The sequence below is a fragment of the Magnolia sinica genome, chromosome 17 (assembly GCF_029962835.1).
Source record: "Magnolia sinica isolate HGM2019 chromosome 17, MsV1, whole genome shotgun sequence".
Taxonomy (NCBI): domain Eukaryota; kingdom Viridiplantae; phylum Streptophyta; class Magnoliopsida; order Magnoliales; family Magnoliaceae; genus Magnolia; species Magnolia sinica.
The window spans coordinates 13,797,938-13,823,421 of NC_080589.1; the positions used below are offsets into that span (position 1 = coordinate 13,797,938).

Below are 25,484 nucleotides of genomic sequence, written 5' to 3' on the forward strand. Positions count from 1 at the left end.
CCTCAAAGAATCTGCAGATGTAGCGCTGCTTTCAAATATCCTAGAATTTTGCTCCTCCCACAGGCCTCAAAGAATCTGAAATGACACATTTTCCACAAAGATTCCTTTTGATCCATAAATGGCTCAACAAGCCATTTGAGCACCACACAACATATTGAATTTTTGAAAGACCATGCCAACCCAGATAAGGTGAGAAAATGATTCCAGACTTTTCTAATTGTCTCACGCTGAAAGAATAGATTATTTACCAATTCTTCTTCATTCTAACACATGAAGCACACATAAGGGAATGCCATATGCATTTATTTAGGTTGTCTAATGTACGAATCTTATTTGTTGTAATGACCTATGCAAAAGCTTTGACCCTCGGCAGGACCAAGCTTTCCACACAAGCATGGCAGACTTGGTCTCTCTCTTGCCGTCAACACCTTCAAAAAAGTTTTTGCTGAGAAGTTACACTAGCTTTACCACTTCCAAGTTCTCCTATCTATTAACGAAGGACCAATGTGTACCTCATGCAGCTTACTTGGAAGGTTGGCGAACATATACTAGACTCATGCAACAAATTCCTCCACGTTCTGATATTCCATGCCACTGAATCTCCCACATCTCGAAACAACCATGAATTTTTGCATCTTTGTCTATGGCCGATTCAAACAATTCCTCAGAGGACACCACTAAAGGTTCATCATCTGCTCATGCACCCATCCAAAAGCAAATTTTAGCACCTCTGCCCAGTAGAAACCAGATTCCTTTTCACATTCTTTCCCCACAATGGACAGTTAGCCCACTATTTTGATTATCATACCTCTTCCCTAGTTCAACAATATCTTTCCACATTACTAACCAACCGTTCTAGAAGTTGTTAATCAAAGGATTAAAAAAACAAACGAACAATAAAAAGATATCCATGACAAACAAAAGCAAAGTGTACAGTGGGAACCACCTGACTGCAAAGTCAGAGATGGCCATCCGGCCTAACTGGAGAGGCCATACGATAAGACAAATCTGATTGTACAGCCAGATTAATCATCAGTTCAGCCACCCTTAGTGTAAGTCCTGAACAGGTGGGCTACACCGCATCCATTCCCCACAGACGTGTATGTTTTTCCCTTTCAGAATTAGCTACTAGCTCCACATGAATGCAAGTTGGGTGGAGCAACTCCCAAAATTTTCAGCCAAATGATAGCCCGAATTATTTTATTTCTCTTAGTTTTCCTTTCTTTGTTGTCTTTCCAACTGGCTCAACTACATTGTTGAAGATACATTTGCACCACGCTTTCCAATTTCCTCAACAAAGATCAGATGTCAACAAATGTAGAGCTGAACACGAGTCGAGCTAGCTTGAAAAACTCGCTCAAACCGACTCGACTCGCAGACTGGTTCGGGTCAATTTGAGTGCCAAAACCTGTAGTTCGAAAAAATTGAGTTGAGTTGAAGCTAGGTAAAGCTCGAATTGACTCGACTCGAAACCAAGCTCGAACCTGACTCGCTCGAATATATATATATATATATATATATATATACAAGTAAAAGTTAAAACATAAATCTACCCTTTCACCCTACCTGAGCGGCAAGCCAGCAGTGATCCCACCACCCGGCGAGAGGCAGAGACCCCACCTCTCTCTCTCTCTCCTCTTCAAGAACCAAAGAGGTATGTTTGAATCCATTGGCATGTCTATTTATGTGGTTGTGCTTGGGTTGCGTCGGGTTGGGTTCAGATGGTCAGGGGGCTGGTTCGGTTGTGTCGGGTTGGGTTATGTCAAGTTGGGTCAAGGTTGGCCGGTTGGGTTACATCGGGTTGGGCTAGGATGGTCAGGGGGTTGCTTTGGTTGTGTTGGGTTGGGTCAGGGTTGGGCTAGGATGATCAGGGGGCTGCTTGGGTTGTGTCAGGTTGGGTCAAAGTTGGGCTGCGATAGACAGGAAGCTGCTTGGATTCTGTCGGGTTGGGTCAAGCCTGATTACTTGAATTACTTGAATTGAAAATTTCTAGAATTACTTGAATTTGATTAGTCGAACTACTTGAATTGGAAAATTCTTGACTTGTTAGTTGATTACTTGAATAATTACCTATGTGATGTAGGACACGTGATTTAATGCTAGCATGCAACATGGAGACTATGAAAGAGTCCATAAAGTAATTCAATTAACAAAATATGCTAACCCACCAAGTAATTAAGAGTCAACGATAGGAAATAAAATATGATTTAACCTAAATCGCATGCCCGCGTGCTAAGAAATCACATAAATCAATTAAAACTAGGCTCGATGGAAGGATAGAACTTCCAATTTAGCATAGACACGTTCCACGCTCAAGGGAGAGATTTGTAGGTTTTATTATTTGGGTTAGAAAGGGGAAAATCTGAAATTTGAAAAATTAGGGTTCATGGGAATTGAGGATTTTGAAAATTGAAGGTATAGGATTTAGAAGGTTGTAATGGAAGGGAAAAGAGGAAGACGAGAAGAAGAAGAATAATAACTTTCGAAGAAGAGAGAGAAAGGATGTAAGAAGAAGAATACCTTTCGAAGAAGGGGAAGAGAAAAGATGGATCATGGAGAATCCACCACCAAACAAGCTTCTACCCTTCCACAATTCAATTGGAATGGAGGGTTTCTCACAAACATTTTCAAAGAAGAGAAATAAGAAGGATGTACCTTGGGGAATCCACCACCAAACAAGTTTCTACCCTTCCACAATTCAATTGGAATGGAGGGTTTCTCACAAACATTTTCAAAGAAGAGAAATAAGATGGATGTACCTTGGGAAATCCACCACCAAACAAGCTTCTACCCTTCCACAATTTAATTGGAATGGAGGGTTTCTCAAAAAACCCTAGAAAATAAGAAGGAAAATTCCTTCACACAAGAGAGCTTCTCTCTTCTTCTTTTTTCTTTTCAAATCTCCACTAGGGTTGAAACTCCACCTCCCCTGTGCTTTTATAATTAAAAATTCGAAATTAAAAATCCAGCATAATTATAATTATGCCACTCATTTTAGTGAAGTGTCTCATCATCCAAAATAAGGAAACTAAAACATTTATTATCAATCTCAACCATCAAATAACTCATAAAAATACCAAAAAAAAAAAAAACATAAAGAAAGCAAGATCAAGGTCCAAAAGGCTCAAATCTAAAAGATTTGATGGCCCGATGGCCTGATAGACAAGATTCAACGGTCGGATCAACACGAAATAGAAATCATATATCTAAAATGATCTCTTAAGCAGCCCACATGCATCATCCCAAAGTTGGGTCTTCCTGATGCATGTCCAATGCATGTGAGGTCTTCAAAATAGCCTGGCAGGCCCCATCTGGAACTCGTCTCGCATTCACAAAGAAAGTTGCGCTGATGTGGGTGGTCGAATAGGTCCTCTGATACACCCGAGTAGGTCCTCTGATGTCCCCATCACTATGTTAGTTGATTACTTGAATTAGAAAATTCTGGACTTTTGTAGACTTGTAGTTGATTACTTGAATTTGATTTATACTTAAGTCAAGTATTCAACTACAAATCATATATTAAATATATAATTCATAGTTGTATACTTCAATTAAACACAAATCAATTAGATTTAGAGCGACCCCACTTGACACTTGACAAATGAATTTAATACTCTACCTACACGTTTAAGAATTCATATACAATAAATTGCATTCAAATCAATTATTGGTTTGAGATTCTTTATATATATAAATTCTTAAATTGTCCAAGATGGACAATTTGGTAATATATCATGTACCTAAATGCTGCTTACACATTTCACATGGAGTTCAAGATTCGGTGCATCAACCCAATTTATTCTCCGAATATATGCTTCTCAACTGATTGATTGTCTCCCCTCACCGAATAACAGATAATAGTGATGACACTCAAACAGTAGGGAATTTTTACATATATTTGGACAATTTTGGGGAGATGTTGCAGAATTTTCAAGTTGCATGTAAATTGTATGAGTAGAGTACATGATATATTATTAAATGAGATAAAAAGTGAAAATAAATTTTAGGAGACGTTAGAGAATGCTCACTTACAAATCACATATTACAATGACACCTTCCAACTTCGCATATCCTACGTGTGTTTTGTTATCTTCATATTTAAAGATGGCTAGTGAGGAATCCCCTACTACCCCTGGTGGTGGTGCATCTGTCACTTGACCCACATCCTCTCTAGTTATTGATGTTCAAAGAGATGAGAAAAATTTAAATTCAATTACGTTTAATAAAGGGAAGAAAATATCAGCAATTTGGGACGATTTGAAGAGGTTGAGGTAAAAGATGGTGTGAACCGTGTTACTAAGGTTAGATGTAAGCATTGCAAGTCAACCTTCGCAAAGCATTCTGGGGGATCAACTTTACATTATCGCATACACGGTATCAATTGTGCTAAGAGCCCAAAAATATTGCGTTTAAGCCAACAATTGTTCACGTTTGCCTCATTTGGACGAAGCGACTAGCAAGCTACTCTCATCACTCACAAGTTTGAAAAAGATAAACTAAAAGAATTGTTTGCAAGAATAGTTATTGTTGAGGAGAAACCATTTAGGTTTATTAAGAGCAGAGTTTTTAGCAAATATAGCAGATACTTGAATCCCAAATTTGAGAAAAGCTCTCAGGTTGCAATGAAAAGAGAATGTATGAAGATGTATATGAATGAGAAGACAGATGAAAGCCCTTTTATCATCTATCTTAGTCTCACGTACAAGTCTTACTTCAGACTTGTAGACAGCATCCAACCAAAGGAAATGGTACATGTCACTAATTGCATACTATGTGGATGCATATTGGAATCTATGTAAGATAATTTTAAATTTTCATCACATTTCTCTCCCTCATACCAATTTGGTTATCACTTATCACAGACTACATATACAGTTGTCTTTAGGAATGAGGCATCAAAAGTAGGATATCGTCAATCATGATAGATAACGCATCTGTAAACGATGGTGTGATTTCTTTTTTGCGGAGCCAATTCAAGACAACAAAGAATCTTTATATTGGAGGAAAGGTTTTCCAGGTCAAATGTTTTGCTCACATTTTGAACCTGATTGTGTAAGATGGGCCAAAATAATTGACAAAACGATTGAGAACATAAGAGAGCATGAAGTATATAAGGGGATCACCATCAAGACTTAGTATTTGGAATGATATACTCCAACGTTTGAATGTTGGATCACAAAAAACATTTAAGTTAGATGTGTGCACCCATTAGAATTCAATATATGAAATGTTGGATGCGGCAATCGAGTTGAAACTTGCATTCCCAGAATTTACGGTCCGTGACAAAGCATATGCTTGGTTAACTAATGAAGATGGTTGGAGAAGGGCTGAAGATGTTCATAGTTTTCTTTGAGTTTACTATAACTGCACAAAGATATTTTCCGGAAATAAATATCCAACGGCAAATCTATTTCTTCCAAAGCTTTGGAAGATTAAGTATGCTCTTCAAAAAAGTGTCGCAATAGGTCCAGATTATATTCAAAATATGGCACTAAGCGTGCAAGTGAATTTTGAAAAACACTGGAGCGAATGTCACCTGTTAATGGCATTAGTTGTAGTCCTTGATCCTCACTGCAAAATGGGGTTGGTTACTTACGTTTATAAGAAAATTTATTTGTTTAATAAGGCAACAGTTGAAACATCCAGTGTTCGTGTGCCAGTTGAAGAATTGTACTCTTCTTATGTGGTTAATTCTACCAAAACACAGGACATACAACCTATGCATGAACGTGGTTGTATTTCGTCTGTAGGTGGTGACAATTTTCTAAATGAGTACTTCTAAGCCTTAAAATAAAATGAAGCAAGTCAACAAATAAATGAATCAAATTAGATGTACATCTCAAGAAGCCAATCGTGAAGGTCTCTCCAACCAAGAATTTGACATCTTAGATTGGTGGAAGGCTATAGCTCGTAAAGGAAAATACTCTACAATATCATTGATAGCCCGAGATATTTTATCAATTCCGATTACAACAGTGGCATCAGAGTTTGCATTTAGCACCGGTAGTAGGGTGATAAACAATTATAGAAACTCTCTTGCACCTAAAATAATTAAAGTGCTCGTTTGTACACAAGATTGGTTGCGCCCAGTTTGGGGTAGTATTTCATTTGATGAAGAGAATGATGAAGAGGACAAAATCAAGAGTCTAGACAAGACTGCACCATCATCTGTTTAAAGGTGAGTTTTAATTTTTAGCACATTTTGATATTGTTAGTTGTTATAATTCATATTTTATTCAGTAAGACTTTAATTTTTGTTATTTTTGAATGACATGACAATTGACATTGAATCTGAATTTTGAACGTATTATAATTTATTTCTTGTAAATTATGTTGGCTTCATGATTTCGCCTAAAAAAGTAATTCTCTATTAACAAAAGGCCTTGTGCAGAAATGTCATCTAATGACCCATCTGCCGACATTTGGGATTATGGTACCCAAGTCTACTCCCCAACATCTAGAAGAATGAAGATTAAATGTCGTTTGTGTGGAGATAAATTCATGAACAAAAACCGGCTTAGAATACACTTACCTGGTCGAGGAGGAGACGCAAAACCATGTCCCAATGCCTCAGGAAGTACGAATTCTATTTTAGGCTCTCTTGAACTCAAACAAGAAAAAGTGCACCCCCTTCACACCAAATTCAACTAGCCACAAAAAATATAATAACAAGCCTATTATAATAGACGAAAATTAAAAAATAAAGAGAGTACAACGAAGTAGTAGAGAAGAAGAAGAGGAAAACGCCAGATTAAAAGCTCTGGAAGAAGAACAATTGAAACTTGCCTTAAAGATAAGTAGAGAAGAGGCGGAGGCATCCAGATATTGATGTTTTCCAAGACAACATGACGTCGGGGTAGGGCGAGCAGTACAGGAAGTAAGAAGAGCATAAAACATCAAAGTTTTCTCTCCAGACTCTCCTCATTCTATAAGATGTTGGAAACTCCTTATAGATCGGCTCATAAAGAATGTTTGAAAAAGTTAGCTAAGTCTATACAAGAACACGAAGGTAAAGTTTCATCACCTTTTGATTCAGAAGAAGTAAACAATTATCTAGGAGAAGATAGCACCTTCGGATCTACAAACATCTCCTATTGTCTAAGAAACTAGAAACACATCAAGTTGATCGAATGACGAAAGCAATGCCGATAGATCCGATTCAAATGAAGGTGATAACTCTCTTATTTGTCGGCCAGGAAGGCGCTCCTCATACGAACCATATTAATAAATTGTTGATGACTATTGAGTAGGTTTAAGGTTTCGTGGAAACAAACATTCTTATGTTGTTACTTGTTAACTTGTAATAACTTGCTATGCACTGCCACTTCACTTACCTCGGTTCTAACAATCTTGATTTTATCATTTTAATGATTTTATTATAATTTTTAAAACAATATTAAAAATTTAAAAAAAAAAAAAAACATATAACTCGATCCGACTTGACTTAACTCGCTCGACCCGACTCTATCCCAGCTCGACTTGGCTCGAACCAGTGAGCCAAGGTGAGCTAGAGGGGTGAGCTCGAAGACTGAGTCGAGCTGAGCACGAGCTTGGGTGATGGTGGGGTCAAGCTGAGCAGAGCTTGGCCTAGCTCGACTCGAAGTCAACTCGTGTTCAGCACTAAACAAATGTCATAATATTCTTCACCTCTCCTTTAAAGGGCCACCTCCACAACATCTAACGAAAACACCCAAATTTTAATGGAATGGCCCAAGAAAACCCAAATAGATTTAAAAATTGCCCTCAAATTCAACTCACCACACTAGTGCTAAAAATGAAAACTCTACATAGCTTTCAGAAAATTTCGAAGTAATGGAAAAGAATGAATAGAGAATACAATATTTATTCAATCTCTTCCTAAACAGTCTCCAATATTGGACAGTGAGACAATGTTTCATTTCCATCACAACATTGAGAACAATTGGAGCGTTTAATGCTTCAAGAAGAAATGTTTCCAAAAAGTGGCGTGCATTTTGGTAAAGTTTTATCATATGCCGAGAGATGCGAATTCTATTGCCACACGCTTACTAAAGAAGTGTCCTGTTTGTCTCCTTGTTGGGTCTTGTTATCCATTTTCTTAATGGATAATTGTAATTTTTGCTCTTTCTAACCATTTTTTTTTTTTTAAAGGTCTGCTCTTTCTGTTAATAAATTCCCATTATCGATCATCATTAGGGCTATCTATGGACTGGGTTCGCCCGACGAGCTTCTGGACCTGACCCACCTTGTGTCGGGCTTGGCTGGAGTATCAGGCCCGAGGGCCAAGCTTGGGTTACATGTCCAAAAGCCTGTCAGCCCGTCCTGTTAGGGTTTTCAAAGGGCAATTTTATAATTTTCTTTATACCATAAAAATCCGCAAATCCCATCTCCATCTCTCTCTCCCTCACCTCCAAGTCTCCAACCCATGCCTCCTCTCTTTGTGCGCACCAGCAACTAGACACCCTAACGCACATTCCACACGCCAACCGTCCCAAGGGCAGGCACAAGGATCAGCTTCCTTGTGCTATCATAGCATATGCGCGGCTCCACCGAACCACCCCTGGTTTGTACCTTAGGTAAGCCTTCACCACCACCAACCATCATGGTGGCCTGGCACCAGGCCCTGTATAAACATTATGGGCTAGGCTTGGGCTGGACTAGTTTGGCCTGTCATGGTCCCAGGCCCATGCCGGGCTTGGGCTGGACTAGTTTGACCCATTGTGGTCCCAGGCCCGGGCCGGGTTTGGGCTTACATTGAAAAATGCAGATCAAGCTCTGTCCCGGGCTGGGTTTGAACTTCCATTGAAAAAATGTGGATCAGGCTTGGACAGAGCTTGGCCCAGCCCTAACCCAGCCCGTTGACACCCCTAATCATCATTATCCTCTAAGTCCCTTATCCCGACTAATTAGGGTCGGCTACATGAATCCTCTTCCGCCATTCCACTCTATCAAGGGCCATAACACACCCTAGCATAGAGTTTAGAATGTCATATTGCTCCCATTCATGTTGGAAGTTATGACATAAGTTTGACACTGACCGCCAACCTTACACAGCCATCTGGGGACTGGCAAGGAGAGCATAAAATTCGCACTGGCGCAATGTAATAGACAATTACATAGGTTGATTACAATCAAGCGCTATCTAATAGTCTATAACATAGGTTGATTACAATCAGCGAGACATTCCTTTTATCGATCAAAAAAAGTTCTTTAATTCTGGATAAGAAAATTGCAGTTTGATAATTAGCCCATAACTGAAAATTAAAAACATTGCTTACTTTTTAGGCATGGCCTTCTCATCAGATGTATATATCCAATCTATTCCTTTGAGTGCTGCCTTTTCAAGAGGATCACCAACCTGCAAGCAGTGATGAACTTAGGAGAGAAGTCAGAAATGGCGTATATGAAATGCTCAAAAGGGAGTCCTTCCAAACATGGTATAAAATACTGGCTGACAGATATCATACTGATAAAATGCATCTTTTGTGAATGGATGAAATGCAGACTAACTTTGTCAAAATTTTGCACTGATATGACCAGTACATGGTGCATATTGGCTGACAGGTATCTGTTTTTGTCAGTATTCGAGCTGACCAATATGGTGCATATTGAACCTTGTCCTAAAATGAATCAACATAGATAGTATACAGTTTAATGTACCGGACCGTAATAACATGAGTAAACTATTAAAAAATAAGATGAACGTAAGGAAATGGCAAAAGTTTTACCAGTTTATTGTCCACGAACACTAAAGCATGACAAGAAGCAAGAACTTCCACTGTGCGGACAGGAACTCTAGTCATATCTGATTCTAAGTCCAAACTATTGTTCAAACCACCAACTCCTCGAAACTCCTGAAAATATCAGAAATTTACACATCAAGTTTATACACAACTTAACATGAGTTTTGTCAACTGCATTGACTGCTGTACCATGTCATCAGACGTAAGAGTTCCTGTCTTGTCAAAACAACAGATGTCGACCTGCAGGCAAGAGACTAAGTAAGCTGAAACAGCATATGTGAGTACAGACAATTAAAACCATAATTACAAAATAGGAGAAGAATATTCTTATTCAGAGTTGCTCTTATTAACCTTTCCAGCAAAGGGAATCCGGAATGGCTCTGTGCAGAATATCCCACGCCGTGCTAATGCAATTAGAGATGTATTAACAGCTATTGACAGCTCCATTGGAAGCTCAGGGGGGATAACAGAGGTGATAATCAATGAACAGCTCAGGAAAAGTTTGTATTTGCTCCGTGTTGGATCCTCCAAGCCCTACATCAGGAATTTGAATCATATGATAGAGAAAAACCAAGCAACCAGCATAAATGATGCCAATATCAGTTAGATTTTAAAGGGTAAGATGCAGGAATAGAGAAATATCATAAGTCTTAAGATCACAGGCACAGCCCAGATCATGGTTCCATGCAAAGAATTTCCAGGTTATCTGTGGTAGATGATGTATCTCTAAGGTACCTTTTTAAGTACATAACCAGCAGCAATGACGGCAAAGACGACTAGGAAAAGAATGAATAACCCACTTTCCCAGCTGTTTGCAGTAACCTGAAACGCCAAATAGATTTGAGATTATTGAAGAAATTATTAAGAAAACCATCCTTTATCCCCCAGTGATCAACTTTTAATTGGAGATCAGAATGAGCTTACCCTCTCAGTTGAAAATAAAATCGTCCGCATCAATTTTCCCTGACTTGTCTCAAATCCAGTTCGCAGAACAACGGCCAAGCAACCACCATCAGGAGTCTTAAGATGAATCGACTGACTCCAAAGAAGCAAAAGAGTGAGCGAGCTGTATGTTAGATCCAATGAGCAAAAATGAAATTGTCTGAAATACCTTATCTGGGGTATGTTGTAATATCTTTGTCCCACCAAACAGAATATGGCTTTTGTCGCGCTTAGCTGATAACTTCTCCTCAATCCCCTTACCTGTGATTGATACCTGAAAAAATAAATAATTGCTGAAATTAAGAAAGATATTCTCCACCGCAAGTAGCAAGAAAGATCATTCACATGAATCAAGTAGTGCACGACTTCCTGTAGAAAACTGAGAATTGATTTTAAATTTTGAAGTAAACTCTACCAAAAGAACCAAAACTCAATTCTCTCCTTTTATGTTAGTTTCATATGCTAGAAGCTAATGCTAAGTATTGAATTTGTTAATTATCGATTAACCACATGTACTTCATCCAGTGTTACCTAAATCACCAACCATCTATGTTTTCCATTCCAAATCATGCAATCGGATATATGGGCCTGTTCAGATGGTGGGAAAAGAAAAGAAAATGGATGACTCTTCCCCATGATGGGATGTTTCAACATGTTTGGATAGCAAAGGAAAAATGGGATTTCAAAATGCAATCATTACACTATAACGATATATGAGGTGACTTTTGTGAGGACTTTATGTGGATTTCCATTTGTTATCTAAACGAGACCCCATAATGGAATCCATGGGAATCCATGAACATGGGAAATCTTGGGAAATCATCATTGCATAATCATTACAGATCTCTGTTCTTTTCTTTTCTTTTTTTCCCACCATCCAAATAGGCCCTAAGGGTCATTTGTGATCCAAAATGTTGTTTCTACCGACCTAAAATTGTGTTTATAACTCTTAGTGTTGATTTAGTTGTAACATAAATATATATTTGATTTATACTTTGACTAAGGCAATAGCATGCACATAATATAACAGTGTTAATAATAAAAAGTAATATATAATATAACACTGTGCATCTAGATCTACAATAATAGCATTCATTGTTTCATATATTCATTATCAATTTGTAAATAAAACTACATTGCATCTTTAGTGCAAGTACTTGAGCAACACACATGATACTACATCTAACATACAACATATTAGAAGAACTGGCACACCGCAAACCCCCGTTCCCATACCACGCACCAAAGTGACCCAAGATCTACCCAAATAACTTTGATTTAATCGTCAAACTTTCTAAATTAATATTATGATTTCTTGAGAGCAGGTCTTTTTCTGAGGGGCTGTTTGGATTTGTGGAAAGTGTGGGAAAGGAAATACCATTTCATGAGAAACTTTGTTTCCAGGAAAGCATAAGAAATGAAATACTACTGCTCATTTTTGTTTAGTTACCAACATTTTCTCAAAAAGTTTGGGACCTACTTTCAAATCAGATGTTTGGCAAAATCAAACTTCCAGAGAAGTGCAAAATGAGTTTGGATTGAAAGCCATTGACATGACCCACATGTGCAAGGGTCATGCACAAAATCAAAGCATTGGAAGATTATTCCCATGTGCTTTTCTTTCTTTTTTTCTTTTTTGAAAGATGACATTGTTTATATTTTATTGAAAAAGAGTGAGAAGCTCTTAAGAAATATACAACCTTACATCCCTAGAAAAACGACCAATCATTTTTATTTTTTTTTTATCTTTTTAATGAAACATAATTGCAAATTTATTAAAACAAAGCATGAAGTTGACACCAAAAAACTATTCAGCCCACACATAATACGACTCTCTTCATGGTGATGGGATACCCCACAAATCAGGCCTATATTATAATGGGCCCCACCATAGAAGACAATGGATAACTAACCAAAAACCTCTAAATTCATGCAGTGACCCACGTGATGGTTGGATCAGCCTAATTTTTTAGTCGTCCAACCTTCATGATGGGGCTCACCTAAAGTACGGGTTGGATGGTTTATACATCTTTCATGGTGGGGCTCAATCATATTGTGCATGTACATCTTCCTTGATAGGGCGTCCAATACATGATGCCACCAAATGTTGCTTATATATAAGTAGGTCTCAAGACCACGCATAACATCCAACCTATTAAGTGCATGTGACATCCAACCCTTCCAATAGGTTGGTCCCACCATGAGGATCATCTAAAGTAAAAAAATCATCCTTATCTGCTGATTAGGTGGGCCATGGCTGAGTGGACCATAACTTATAGTCCAAAATCATCCTTATCTACTGATTAGATGAGCCATGGCTGGGTGAACCATAACTAATAGTCCAACCAGTTGGACTTGAGCCCTCCCTCCCTCCCTCCCTCCCTTATATCTTCCATATAAAGAGGCCAATTCCAACTATTGTAAAATGAGGTTATACAACAATTAGGCGTGGGGCCCACCGTGATCGGGGGCCCACATCCACTCCATCCATAAATGTGTGGCCCTTCCAAGTTTACCCCCTATCCCAAAAAATCAGACCGATCCAAAACATAGATGGGTCACACCACAGGAAACAGTTGGAATGGGGATGCCCACAATTAAAATCTACCACATTGTGTGTGTGGCCCGTAGTGTTCTGCATAAAACATCCAATCCATTCATGAGACAAGCTCAACCGGGATGAGGGAGTTCACATGATGGAACAAGTAGATTTCATAAACATGTGATAGTGGACTCCACACACAATTCCAGAAAAAGCTTGCTCTGTACATGTTGTATAGCCAGTGATGTGAAATAATGGGAAATGATAGGAAAGAAAATGTGCTTTCCAAGGATGTAAGGTGAGAAAATAATTTGGAGATTTTGTTGAAAAAAAAAACTGTGCATTGGAAACACACTTTCCCACGCTTTTCTATTGTTTTGAAGCGTGGGAAAGAGGGTTCCCTGGGAAACCCTATTTCCTTTCTCATGCTTTTCGCAAATCCAAACGGCTCCTAAATGTCAATGCTAGATGATAAAAGAAAGGTACTCTAGCTGCTTAATGAGAGAAAGAATGCTTCCTTGCTCCACCCAACCCAGTTCCTGGTAACCTGTTGATTCGGTGGACCTCATCATGGATGGGTAGATCTCCCCTATCAAATGACCTAGACATCCGATTGATTAACAAACAATTGCAACCAACGCCCACATTTAACAGAGATTTAGTGGTACCTCCCATCTACCATGGCCCATGTGCCCCACTCTATAAATGATTCAGAACAACAGGAGGTGGTGCATGTACACCTAGTTGGACAGGCGAAAGATCAATCAAGCATTGTATTTTCCTGTAAATAATTCATTCACAAATTCTCAAATTTGATAAAACGTTAGCACAAATGCTATACTTATTATTTAACTATTCTATTCCTTTGGTAATCTAGTCCTGAACCAGCGACCTTTTGGCAGTGAAAAAACAAAGTTAATCCTTTTTTCGGCATAATAAGATGTTTTACTCTCTCTTTTTGGCAATTTCAATATAATTAACTTACCTTGGTTAGTAGGTTTTACAGTAAATTTTTTTATTTCTTAAAGGGTTTTACAGTAATTTAGACATCTTTTTCTGTTTTTAGTATTTCCAATAAATAGCTGATAAATTACCAAGAAAAAAGGACCTTCCCAGTTTTTAAAAAATTATCTTCCAAGAATTTCTCAATAATGAAAGTTGTAACTCAGTTCTAAAACTAATTAAATGTGCCCTAAGCCATTACTAACAACACTTCCTTAAAGCCAGACTTATGACTCCAAATGAAAATTAAACTTACTAGAATACGCCGCAAATTAAATGTGCATGATGCCATCATTTATAGTTCATTAAGAAGACGTATTCTCAACTTCTCATACATTTCTCTTGCTTTGAAATGGTAATATAAAATCATGTACATGACACACTTCACTATCCTTCACCATGATTATTGAATGCTAAGAAGCCTACTTAGAGGTAGAAAGGGTTGGTGGAAGTTTCTTGTCTTCATTTTCATGTTTTCCATGTGATAAAACTGTCAATTCATAAACAAGCTCATTGCAGACAGCTTCCAACTGAATTTGATCAAACAAGTTCTGGAAATAAATGTAAAAACTCATTGATTCCACTAAGATGTTGCTGTATAAAAATCAAATTTAGCTGACCAGTAACCCATCCAAACTGATAGTCATGGTAGTTGGTATTAAAGACTAATAACCATACTTCCAAGAAAAGAAGGGAAAGATTCACAATAAAGAGACCTAAGATCGGACACTGATGTAAATTAGAAATTGTGTGATGCCGACTTGTCACCCAGAATAAAGTCGATGTTTATCTCCAGTATGAAAGGCATGGATCAAATGCGGACAGAAAAGGGTTAAAAATCCAACAGGTCTAGAATATCTGCTGAAGACCATAAGCCTCGTTCCAATGGATTGATCCTTTCTTTGAGGGCTAATGAAATTGTATTAGAAGAAGATTGAAAAATTCCCTGATACAAATATCTTCACATTGAGCGCCATATTTAGCCAATACATCAGTAGTGCAGTATATCATTTAGCCATCTTTCAGTAAGTGTAACAACGTCCAACTGAAGTCGAATCTGCAGTATTACCCTATCTAAATACCATAATTTCTAGTCCTGGCAAACAGGTAATAACGTAAATAGAAGGTCAAGAGAAATATAGAAAAGAGAACCACCTTCCACTGAGGAGTAGACTCGCCTGTGAGAATAGCTTCATTCACAATTGCACTTCCAGCTATAATAAGCATGTCTGCTGGAACAGACTTCTCTTCTCCATTTTGACCAGATGAACGTCCAATGGAAACAACATCACCAGGAAGAAGATCTGTTCCAGTGAGCTTCACCCACCTGTAAGCAAATCAATTTCAGTTCAAAAAAGCTACTTAAAGCCTTCCTTGCCAAAGGAATAATCATTAAAAAGAATGGCAATAAACATACTTCCCACAACGATGCACCATCAATGTCTGACCATCCACTCTTACACGTCTAAGTTCAGTCAGTGTTTTTAACCTACTTTTTGCCATCGTTGACTCAAACAGAAATAGCATGAAAAGGGTGAACAAACTGTAGTACCAATATTCATCCAAGCACCAGAGACCCACACAGAAGACCTGAAGGTATGAAACATTATCTCAAGAAGATAGAGATAACAATAATAAAGAGAACAAAGAGGAACTGAACACAACAAACATCACTACAGAATTCCAAAGGTTGCCTAACCTGGAACACGAAAAAAGGCTCCATGCAGTGCTCTTTCATCAATTTTTGGAATGTAGGTTGTGGGTACTCAAATCTACAAAACCAACAAAAGCCTCTTAAGCCCCCAAAAACAAATCAGATAGGAAAGTTCTCATAACCACTGAAAGGTCACAGAACCCATAAATTGTGGAATTGAAATGAGAATGAATGAATGAGCACACAAGCATACTCAGCAACAGGATCTGACACACAATGACACTTCAAATATGAGTAGGTACACGGACATTGGCATGCACAATCACAGGAAATTGAATCTTATTATTATTTCCATTTGTAAAGCAGTACAAGGTGAGTTCATCAACATTTCCAATATAGTTTTAAAAAAAAAAAAAAAAAAATTTTAAGCAAGGTTCTCTCATGCATGCAAATAGAGAAAAGAATGCACTTGGAGAGGCTTGCGCATGAATGACTCAACATAGTAGTCCTTGAGTAACATGTCCTTCTTGACAAGAATTTCACACAAGAAGTTAACAAGGACAAACCAGTTTCAAAAAAAAAAAAATCTGTGTCAGACGAAGAATGGTTGATTTTCAAAAAATTCGCACAAGCTACCAAATGGGAGTTCAATCTCTTCTTTTCCTTTCTTTCTTTCTTTTTAAATCAAGCTTTGTTAAGGGGGGGGGGGAGAAAGCGGAGTGCAGTGTAAGGCAGGGTTACAGATTGTGCAATCCGTAAAGAATTTAAAACCTATAGAGAACTTAAAGAGATTTCCAATACAAAGAGACAGCAGCAAATGAAGAATTTAATCTCTTCATGATCTCCCCCAGAAGCTAGAAGGACTTGGGGGAAAAAAAAAAGTGAGGGAAGGTGAGAAGCAGAGATTAAAAAAAATTTAAAATAATAATAATATATTAAATTAAAATTTTAAAAAAAAAAAAAAAAAACTATACCCACATGTGTTATTGGTTAAGTCACTAATGAATAAAATCTTTGGATCTAGGAGATTTGGAGAAAACAATGGGTCTGGAGTGGGGTTGGACTTGAATTTTAGTTGAACCTTCAAAGATTTGGAAAGATAAAAACACCGACAAGCCCAAAAATTGGATTTTAGGTTCTGCTCAAGTTTCAAAGGAAGTTGCTCAAACCCGGGCAAGTGAATACTTGATTAGATATGGAAAAACGTGCTGAGCTTCTCTAGCAATCAATCAATTTGTTTTTCGAAGCTTTTAAACAGGTGAGTTACACCCGTACTCAACCCAAACCTCGAACAGACCTATTCAATGCAATATCTAAATTATTTCAGATATCTATTACCTGGTTAATTAAGAACGAGGGTACTGGTATCTTATCATTATAGAAAGACTAAAAGCAGAGCATCAGAATTAAAATGCTTCCTTTTTTTACTAAATTGCTAAAAACTGAAGTACATCGTCTTTTTTTTTAATGGATAACACAATAAACAGAAAACTTCACTTGAGGGATAGACACCCCAATGTAGATATCCAAGCGTGTTACACTCCTATCAACCAGGGTATTAGCCAACCATGTGCCGTTAATATGATCAGGGAGAATGAAATGTTTAGCCTCAACATGATATCCCTAATCTCATCATAAAGGAAAGCAATACATCGAACATATCTTTCAACAGCCACTTCATTACATCCCTCAAAACACCCTCCATTGCTAAGCGTCAAGGGACCACTGCATGATCCAGAAAATATTCAAAAATTCGAAGACCTCAGATTTGCCACAATATGGTCAGCCTTCCCCGACAGGCGAGAAAAGCAGAATGCCCCTAGTGGAGTTCAATGTTTTCTCAGTTCTCATACCCTGTGCCAAGCACATACATGATGACAGATATTGCATGGTATAGCTTTTATGTAAGACGGAAAATGTCCAAAAACAAATCGCGTTGAAGTATCATGCACACATACGAACAGATTTAACAGCTGGCATGTGATGTGGCCCACAATAGCATAAGAGATACTCAAAAAAGAAAAGTACACATGGGGAATAGAAATAAGCAGCTAAGAAATAAAGAGGTTCTACTAATCGGAATTATAAACAAACAAATTAATATGTTATATGCTCAAAGTGCATTGCAAAAAGAATGGTTCTGAAAATAGTTGCCTTCAGAGTTATTCAAGAACCCGAACCAGAAACAGGAGTGTGTGAACCTACGCATTCCGTCCCCACTTCTCAGTGGCAGCAACAACTTTAGCTTCTGATCCATGGCCAGTATTTTTGAGATAATATCCAAATGTTTCTTTCGAAGGGTAAGGGAGTTTGCAAAAGGTGTCCTTCTCTTCTGAAAAAATGAAGCGTTGCTTTCTGAAATCAAAATATATTTCTTCGGCATCCACTGCTGAAGATGCTGATGACCCTGCCGACTGCACAATTGCAGATTCGTCCATCCAATAAAACACTAGGCCCCATTTCGTTAAACAGTAAAGAAGGCACATCACGCTCTAATCAAACTTGGAAAAGGTGAAAGGATTGCACGTGGCAATATATAATTTGCTACACCAAGCAAAAGCTTGAACTGGAAAATAATGCAATACTTTTCTTAAAGAAAAAAATTGATTGATAAATCCTATGCCATAATAAAAATAAGGCCGTATTTTAACCATAGTTACCTGAATCGCAGTTCGACCAATTGAGTTCGAATTCGTAGCTCACAATTTGATACTTTTTAACATTATTTAGTTCGACTGGGTAGGTTCATTTAGTTCATTTGTTTTTCAGAGAGGGGAAGGGGGAGAGATTGGGTAGGTATATTTAGTTCATTTTTTAATTCACCCAATTCAAAGTTCAGGTTAATACTGTCTGTATGGTAAGTAGCATGGCAGTTCCTTCTCTCCCCAGCACATGCTAACATGGTTATGTATGAATAAGAATGCTCATATGGTGGATACTACCATGGATGGGCCATTGTTTTGAAAATCCCACATGTGGAAAAATCATGGGCATCATTTTCTTCACTTCCTTGCTAGAATATATCCTTATAATAAAAGAGGTTTGCCAGGAACACACACGTGCACAAGTCATCTCCAAACACAACCATGCCAGCATAGCATAAAGGTACAGTATTTAAGTGGGCCATCATGTGGATCTTTTTTTTTACTTTTTTTTTTGGGTTAGCTTGTCAGTCCACACCCATGTCAGTACACACACTCCATGTTAGCCACCCCTGCTGTGGATCTGACTTTGAAGATGTTCTTGCTCAAAACACAGGCTGGGAGACCCATGGCGAGGGTCAACATGTTAGAATAAATAAGTGGATAACTTTCCTCAGCCATGTATTTGGTTTGTAAATTGTGGCCCACCTGTACTAATCTGGTTCTTGGGCCACATCATCTATACATTTGGGACCCCTTGATGAATGGATTGGATCTCATAGTTGTGGCATCTGGCACATACAATGGGATATCATGATGGATAGATTAATCTCATAGCTATATGGCACATGTGCTGAGTGTACTTGAACTGCCTTGTGTGTGTTTGGTCGCAGCAAAGCTCAAACTTCTAAGATGATACAGACGAAGGTTTGCTAAGTCCAAACATGTAAAAGTTATACCAACTACATGGCAACACTTGCCAATGTGGCAGGCAGGTGCAATATCCAAGCCATCCATAATGTGTGTGACCATGTAGATGTTCTCGCCCATTGTTCGAAGTATCCCCAATATTATTGAAATATCCCCGATATTATCCATGACTCCAACTCGGTGATACCAATAGCATGGTAGTATCAGAAATTCCAGGTATGACGTATCGCTAAGTATTGCCAATGTATCGATATCACCAAAATTTTCAACTGTGTAAATTCCAGGTATCGACATTGACTGAGAATTTTTTTAGGATTTTCCAGACAAAACACTGCCGGTTTCTTTTTATCCCTTTCAATATCATCCTCGATATCAATATATCACACGATACATTAAGAATTTATAAAGGGGGAGTGTGGATATATCGCATGATGTCACGGTATCGTGCAATACCATGAATAGATATTAAAGGTGGGTTTCATATCGCCTAGCTGGGATAAGAGATATATCATGGGATATATCAGTGATATCGCAAGATACTGAAAACACCGACCATAACAAATGTTACATAACGGTAACTGTTGTGACCATTATGCGATACAGGGTTGTAACGCCCAATTTGAAAAAATTGGCCCATAACGGGCTAATAACGACCAACACAGGGTCGTACAGATTGATACAGGCCCATAACGGGCCGATAAGGGGCCAATATGTTTTTTCCTCTTAAAAAAAAAAAACTTCTGCTACAAGGCCATAACATCCAGTACAGGGGGCCAAACAGTTGTTAAGTTCTATATTGTAACAGCCATAGGGCTGGCCATTACAGCCACCATTACCATTATTGAATACCTTACTGGTATAAGAAAACTGTGTTCCCAGACTTAAATCCTATCAGTGTTTCATCATAGTATGATTCTTCTTTTTCCAATAAATGGCAGCTCCATTGCAAAAGGAAAACCTGATTCTCTAATATCTAGCACATGAATTCCATTATAGATCTATTGGTATAAGAAAACCGTGTTCCCACACCTAAATCCCATCAGTGTTTCATCAAAGTATGATTCTTATTTTTCCAATAAATGGCAGCTCCATTGCGAAAGGAAAATCTGATTCTCTAATATATAGCACATGAATTCCATTATAGATCTATTGATCAAAGAAAATGTATTCCCACACCTAAATGATATCAGTTTTTCATCACAATATGATTCTTCCTTTTTAATAAATGGCAACTTTATCGCAAAAGAAAAATATGATTCTCTAATATCTAGCATGTGATACTATTTTAGGTCTACTGATTAAAAAAATTAAAATTAAAAATTAAAAACAAGAAGAAGAAAGGAAAATCCTGTAGAACTAGGTGATATAATACCAAATATTAGAATATGGTTTCAGGATTCCAACTAAAGATAGAACTTACAGATCTACGAAAATGAAGTGGCACAGTTTCTTTTGAACCCGAGAATTTTGCAGGGGTTATTTTGCATGCATCCGCATGGTGTATATCCTTCACCTGCAAAATCAAAAGAAAAATCCAACTATAGTAAAATGCAATTGCAGCAACAAACAGGAGATATCAAAGAAGAAGAAGAAGCAAGTATAACCAGTCAGAAGTTCATGAAGGAGAGTATCCAGCAAATCAGTTGTTTTATGATCCATATGGCTTATTGGTCCGCCAAGCTGATAACTCATTGCCAAATGCTTAAAACATAATGGTGATTTTTTTTTGTCATAGAAGGCAGGATGGAAAAGTGACAATTCTTTTACCAACTTTAGAACTTCTAAAGTGCTGAAATAGATCTCAAAACTCTCTGTTCTCAAACCACTTAGATAAAACTAGTAGAAAACCCCTTTTTCCACTTTTTAATATTCCAGATAATTATGTTGTCATCTAGCATTTTTTGGTAGGTCCGCAAGAGTAAAATGCTCTATTTGCTTTTGTCTTGTACATATAACATGAAAGATCTTGTAAGCAAGGTTAACTGATGCGATAACAGCAGGAGCAAAGAAAGTTGAATGTATTTTTGGTAGGTCCGCAAGAGTAAAATGCTCTATTTGCTTTTAGCTTGTACATATAACATGAAGGATCTTGGACTTGGCACCATGGTATGTTGAAAAGAACATTTTCTATATTGGTTAGGGCATGTCACCGGTTGCATGTATGTATGGCAATATGATCATGGTTGTCCATTCCTGATCATATTGCAGGATATTCTTGCTTTTTTTTATTTGAAGATTGGATGTTCATGCGTACGAAGTGCCAATAGATAAAGATGGCTCGCCAACCATTTTCAAGATGATGCTTCTAAAGATACTAGATAAATACTAAGTGCATCCAGATGTATGCGATTCATTCAAAGATGATAATCACAATGGGGCCTCATAGCCTAGTATTTGTGACCTATCAATAATTTCTTCCTTTCTGATTTTATTTTTTTCATTGACGTACTTCCAAGATAAAACTCAAAGGTCAACAGATTGTCGAAATGGGCCAAGATGCAAGCAGAGGATGTGGCATAAGATGGTACTCTTATTTACCAAGAAAGTTATACATGCACAACTCAGCTCAAATAAGCAGTGCCTTAACAGTGTTTGAGTTGTCGGTATCGCTACAAGTTTTTTTTTATAATGATGATGATATATTAAAAAGGCCGAAGCCAAAGGAGACGGTTATACAAATATACAAATATACAGAATAAAATATAAAAAAATACAAACCCACCCACCAGAACTCCCCCAAATGGAAAGGAAGAGAAGATTTAAAAATCTAAGCTTCCACCCAATCCTTGGTATTAAGAATTGCTCTGTTGAAAACTTGCACCGGCCCACTCATTTTTTTGTTGAAGCAGTGCTGGTTCCTTTCCAACCATAAAGCCCATAAAGTCATTAATAAACTTAAACGCAGAAAGTTATTTACCAAGAAAGTTATACATGCACAACTGAGCTCAAATAAGCAGTGCCTTAGCAGTGTTTGAGTTGTCAATATTGCTTCAAGTTTTTTTTTTTTTTTTCTTATTGAATGATGATGATATATTAAAAAGGCCGAAGCCAAAGGAGACAGTTATACAAATATACAAATATACTAAAAAATATTAATAAATAAATAAATAATACAAACCCACCCACCAGAACTCCCCCAAATGGAAAGGAAGAGAAGATTTAAAAATCTAAGCTTCCACCCAATCCTTGATATTAAGAATTGCTCTATTGAAAACTTGCACCGACCCACTCATTTTTTTGGTGAAGCAGTGTTGGCTCCTTTCCAACCAAAAAGGCCATAAAGTCACTAATAAACTTAAACGCAGTGCCTTTTCCCTTCTTTCCCTATCCCCCCTTCGTGCCAAGCTATGAGAAACTCACCAATCATCTTCAGGAACACCCAAAGAACCCCGAAAAATTGTAGAAAAAGATGCTAAACCTCCCTAGCAAATACACAATGGATGAATAGATGATTCGCAGATTATGCATCTTTGAAGCACATCAAGTAAACATTTGGGATATATATGTTTTTCTTACAAAGTTTGTCTATTGTTAACACTTTGTTTCTGCCTAGTAGCCAATGAAAAGTTGCCACCTTCATAGGAGCACCGTAATGCCAAAGGGATGTCGTTACCGCAATGTCAGAATGATCCTCACCCAAGCAAAAGAATCAATAGAAGGATCTCACTGAGAAAGAACCTGTCTTTGACTCATACCATCTCAAGGAATCTGCTTCTGATAAAAGTGGAAAAATCTTTGATAACATCTCAAGCAAAAGAACCATCTCTTCAAACTCCCTATCCGAAAGTTTCCTCCTAAAATAGGGCTCCATGTAACCTCCTCCCCTTTAATTGAAAAACAATTACTCACCACCTGCCCTTTTACCCTAGCTAAAGATGGGAACCTCTCACCCAACCTCACATCTCCCACCCACCTATCCTCCTAAAATCTAATTCTATTCCCATCCCCCAAATGAAAGCCTATTCCCTCCCACACTCTCTTTTAGGGACGCTACTGACTTCCATGGGTAAGAACATCGATACAAGGATGAATCCTTCATCCACCACCCACCTTCCTCTACCCCATATTTTTTTGCTATTACCTCCCTCCATCTGGCCTTTCCCCCCACCCCGAACCTCTATACCCATTTTCCCAAAAGAGCTAAATTCATCTCTTCTAACTTAGATCCCCGCTCCTTGACCCATTGGTTTATAGACTTCATCCCACCTCATTAGATGAAACTTGTGTTTCTCCCCCTTCCCGTAAAAAAAAACCCTTCTTCGTCTCTCCAATGCATTCAAAATAGATTTTGGGCATTTGAAAGGAGATATAAAATAGAATGGAAGATTCGAAATAGATGATTTAATCATTACCATCCTCCCACCCATAGATAAGTACCTCGACTACCATTTTGAAATCTTTCTTTCACATCTCTCAATCACCTTGTCCGGAAATAAAGACTTTATCCCGCTACAAGTTTCGTTGGCCGGAAATAAAGGAACAATATCGTTATCATCAATAATATCATCGATAACTGGAAATGCGGAGGAAACGGAAAGAAACATGGGGAAAATAGTGGAATTTTTTAAGTAAGACTTCAGGAGATGCCTAAATACACTCATTTGTATATTTAACAATATTTTAAAATTTAAAAAAAAAATGTAAAAAGAATGCATGCATTAAAAGTTTTTATTTAATGGGGACTTAAAAACATGTGTTGTCATAAGAAATCACTCCAATAGTAACCAAAATCCTACTATCCATCCAACCATCCATCCAACATCACATCCAACCATCACATCCATCCATCCAACCATCCAATCCACCCATCCCATCCCATCCCATCCATCCATCCAACCATCCCATGTATGCATCCATTCACAACTTTTATGGCTCCAAAGAAGTTGTTACTGATGGCATTCAATGACAATTGTTTCTTGCGGCGTGGCCACTTGAGACATCAGATTGGTGAGCATCATATAATGGCCTATCATTTGAAATAAGGCATCTAGACAATGGGTCCAATCTAATGAGCGGCTCGGATCTCACACAAGTATTCCAAGATTCATGTGTAAAGGGTCGACATGCAACTATTTATAAAAATATATAAAGTCATCCATTCCTTAAGAATTTTGCATTTAGAGTTCTGAGTTGTGACCAATCCATTCAAGCACCAAGATGAAGGATGGATCAGACCATCTAAATATTTCTACATGTGGGCCTAGTCTAGTGATGCATGATGGTAAACAGGCAATACAAATTCCTCATTATCCAAAAATATAGCTCAATTAGGCTATGACCTGAAACCAGTGATGTGGATTACCCAACCATTAGGGCATGGTGCAGAAAATGAAGTAGGTACAAATTTCAAGTGGACCACACCACATGAAACAGTGGACATTGAATGGCCACCATTAAAAACCTTTTTTGGGCCACAAAAGTTTTTGAACAAGTTGATATTTGCTTTTTTATCCTTTCATCCAGGTCTACGTGACCTTATCAACAAGTTGGATCAATGAGCATTTTCAATTTTCGATCCATGTTTTTGTTGTAAATCATGTTAAACTAGTGTCAAATGGTTACAAATCTATGCTTCTTCATGTAACTTCAATTTCGAGATTTGTGGGAGATGGGTCAAGTTGCGGAAAATTGAGAAAAATAAAAATTTCTCAATTTCTCACAAATCAGTTGCAATCTTTGTATCCAAACACAAAATTAAACATGTATGTAACCTAATCTAGTGATTCTTCTTTTGCTTTTGAATGTATTGCTTGTGTTTCCATACATGTCTTCTTATATTTATAAATTATATTAACAGACTTTGAATACACTTGCATCATTTTAGTTGAAAAGCACATATATTAGGACCTCATAAAAAGGAAACCCCTATTATGTGTACCTTTTTGTAATGTTTTGATTTCTAAGTATGTATTGATGTCTTTTTCAACAATTCATGAAGTTTCATTGAAAAATTCGATCAATTTCCCAATGTTCCCATGTTTCCCAACAACAGCGATACGTTACGTGATACAACCGATATCCCATGTGATAACCAATATTTATCTGCATCC

At 37.7% G+C, this 25,484-nt stretch overlaps 1 protein-coding gene across 2 annotated transcripts in view; it reads right to left on the minus strand.

Annotated features, from left to right (window-relative positions):
• The window catches only part of LOC131231956 (probable manganese-transporting ATPase PDR2), a 52,734-nt gene that overhangs the window by 20,711 nt on the left and 6,539 nt on the right, over positions 1-25,484 (minus strand). For both annotated transcript variants that reach the window (XM_058228378.1, XM_058228379.1), the window contains exons 3-14: positions 20,855-20,947; positions 18,068-18,276; positions 15,908-15,980; positions 15,626-15,798; positions 15,364-15,535; positions 10,834-10,938; positions 10,647-10,757; positions 10,458-10,544; positions 10,074-10,256; positions 9,912-9,962; positions 9,708-9,833; positions 9,258-9,337 (exon numbers count right to left, since the gene is read on the minus strand). In XM_058228378.1, the coding sequence (XP_058084361.1) occupies positions 9,258-9,337; positions 9,708-9,833; positions 9,912-9,962; positions 10,074-10,256; positions 10,458-10,544; positions 10,647-10,757; positions 10,834-10,938; positions 15,364-15,535; positions 15,626-15,798; positions 15,908-15,980; positions 18,068-18,276; positions 20,855-20,947 (1,463 nt within the window). The remainder of the gene's footprint in view (positions 1-9,257; positions 9,338-9,707; positions 9,834-9,911; positions 9,963-10,073; positions 10,257-10,457; positions 10,545-10,646; positions 10,758-10,833; positions 10,939-15,363; positions 15,536-15,625; positions 15,799-15,907; positions 15,981-18,067; positions 18,277-20,854; positions 20,948-25,484) is intronic.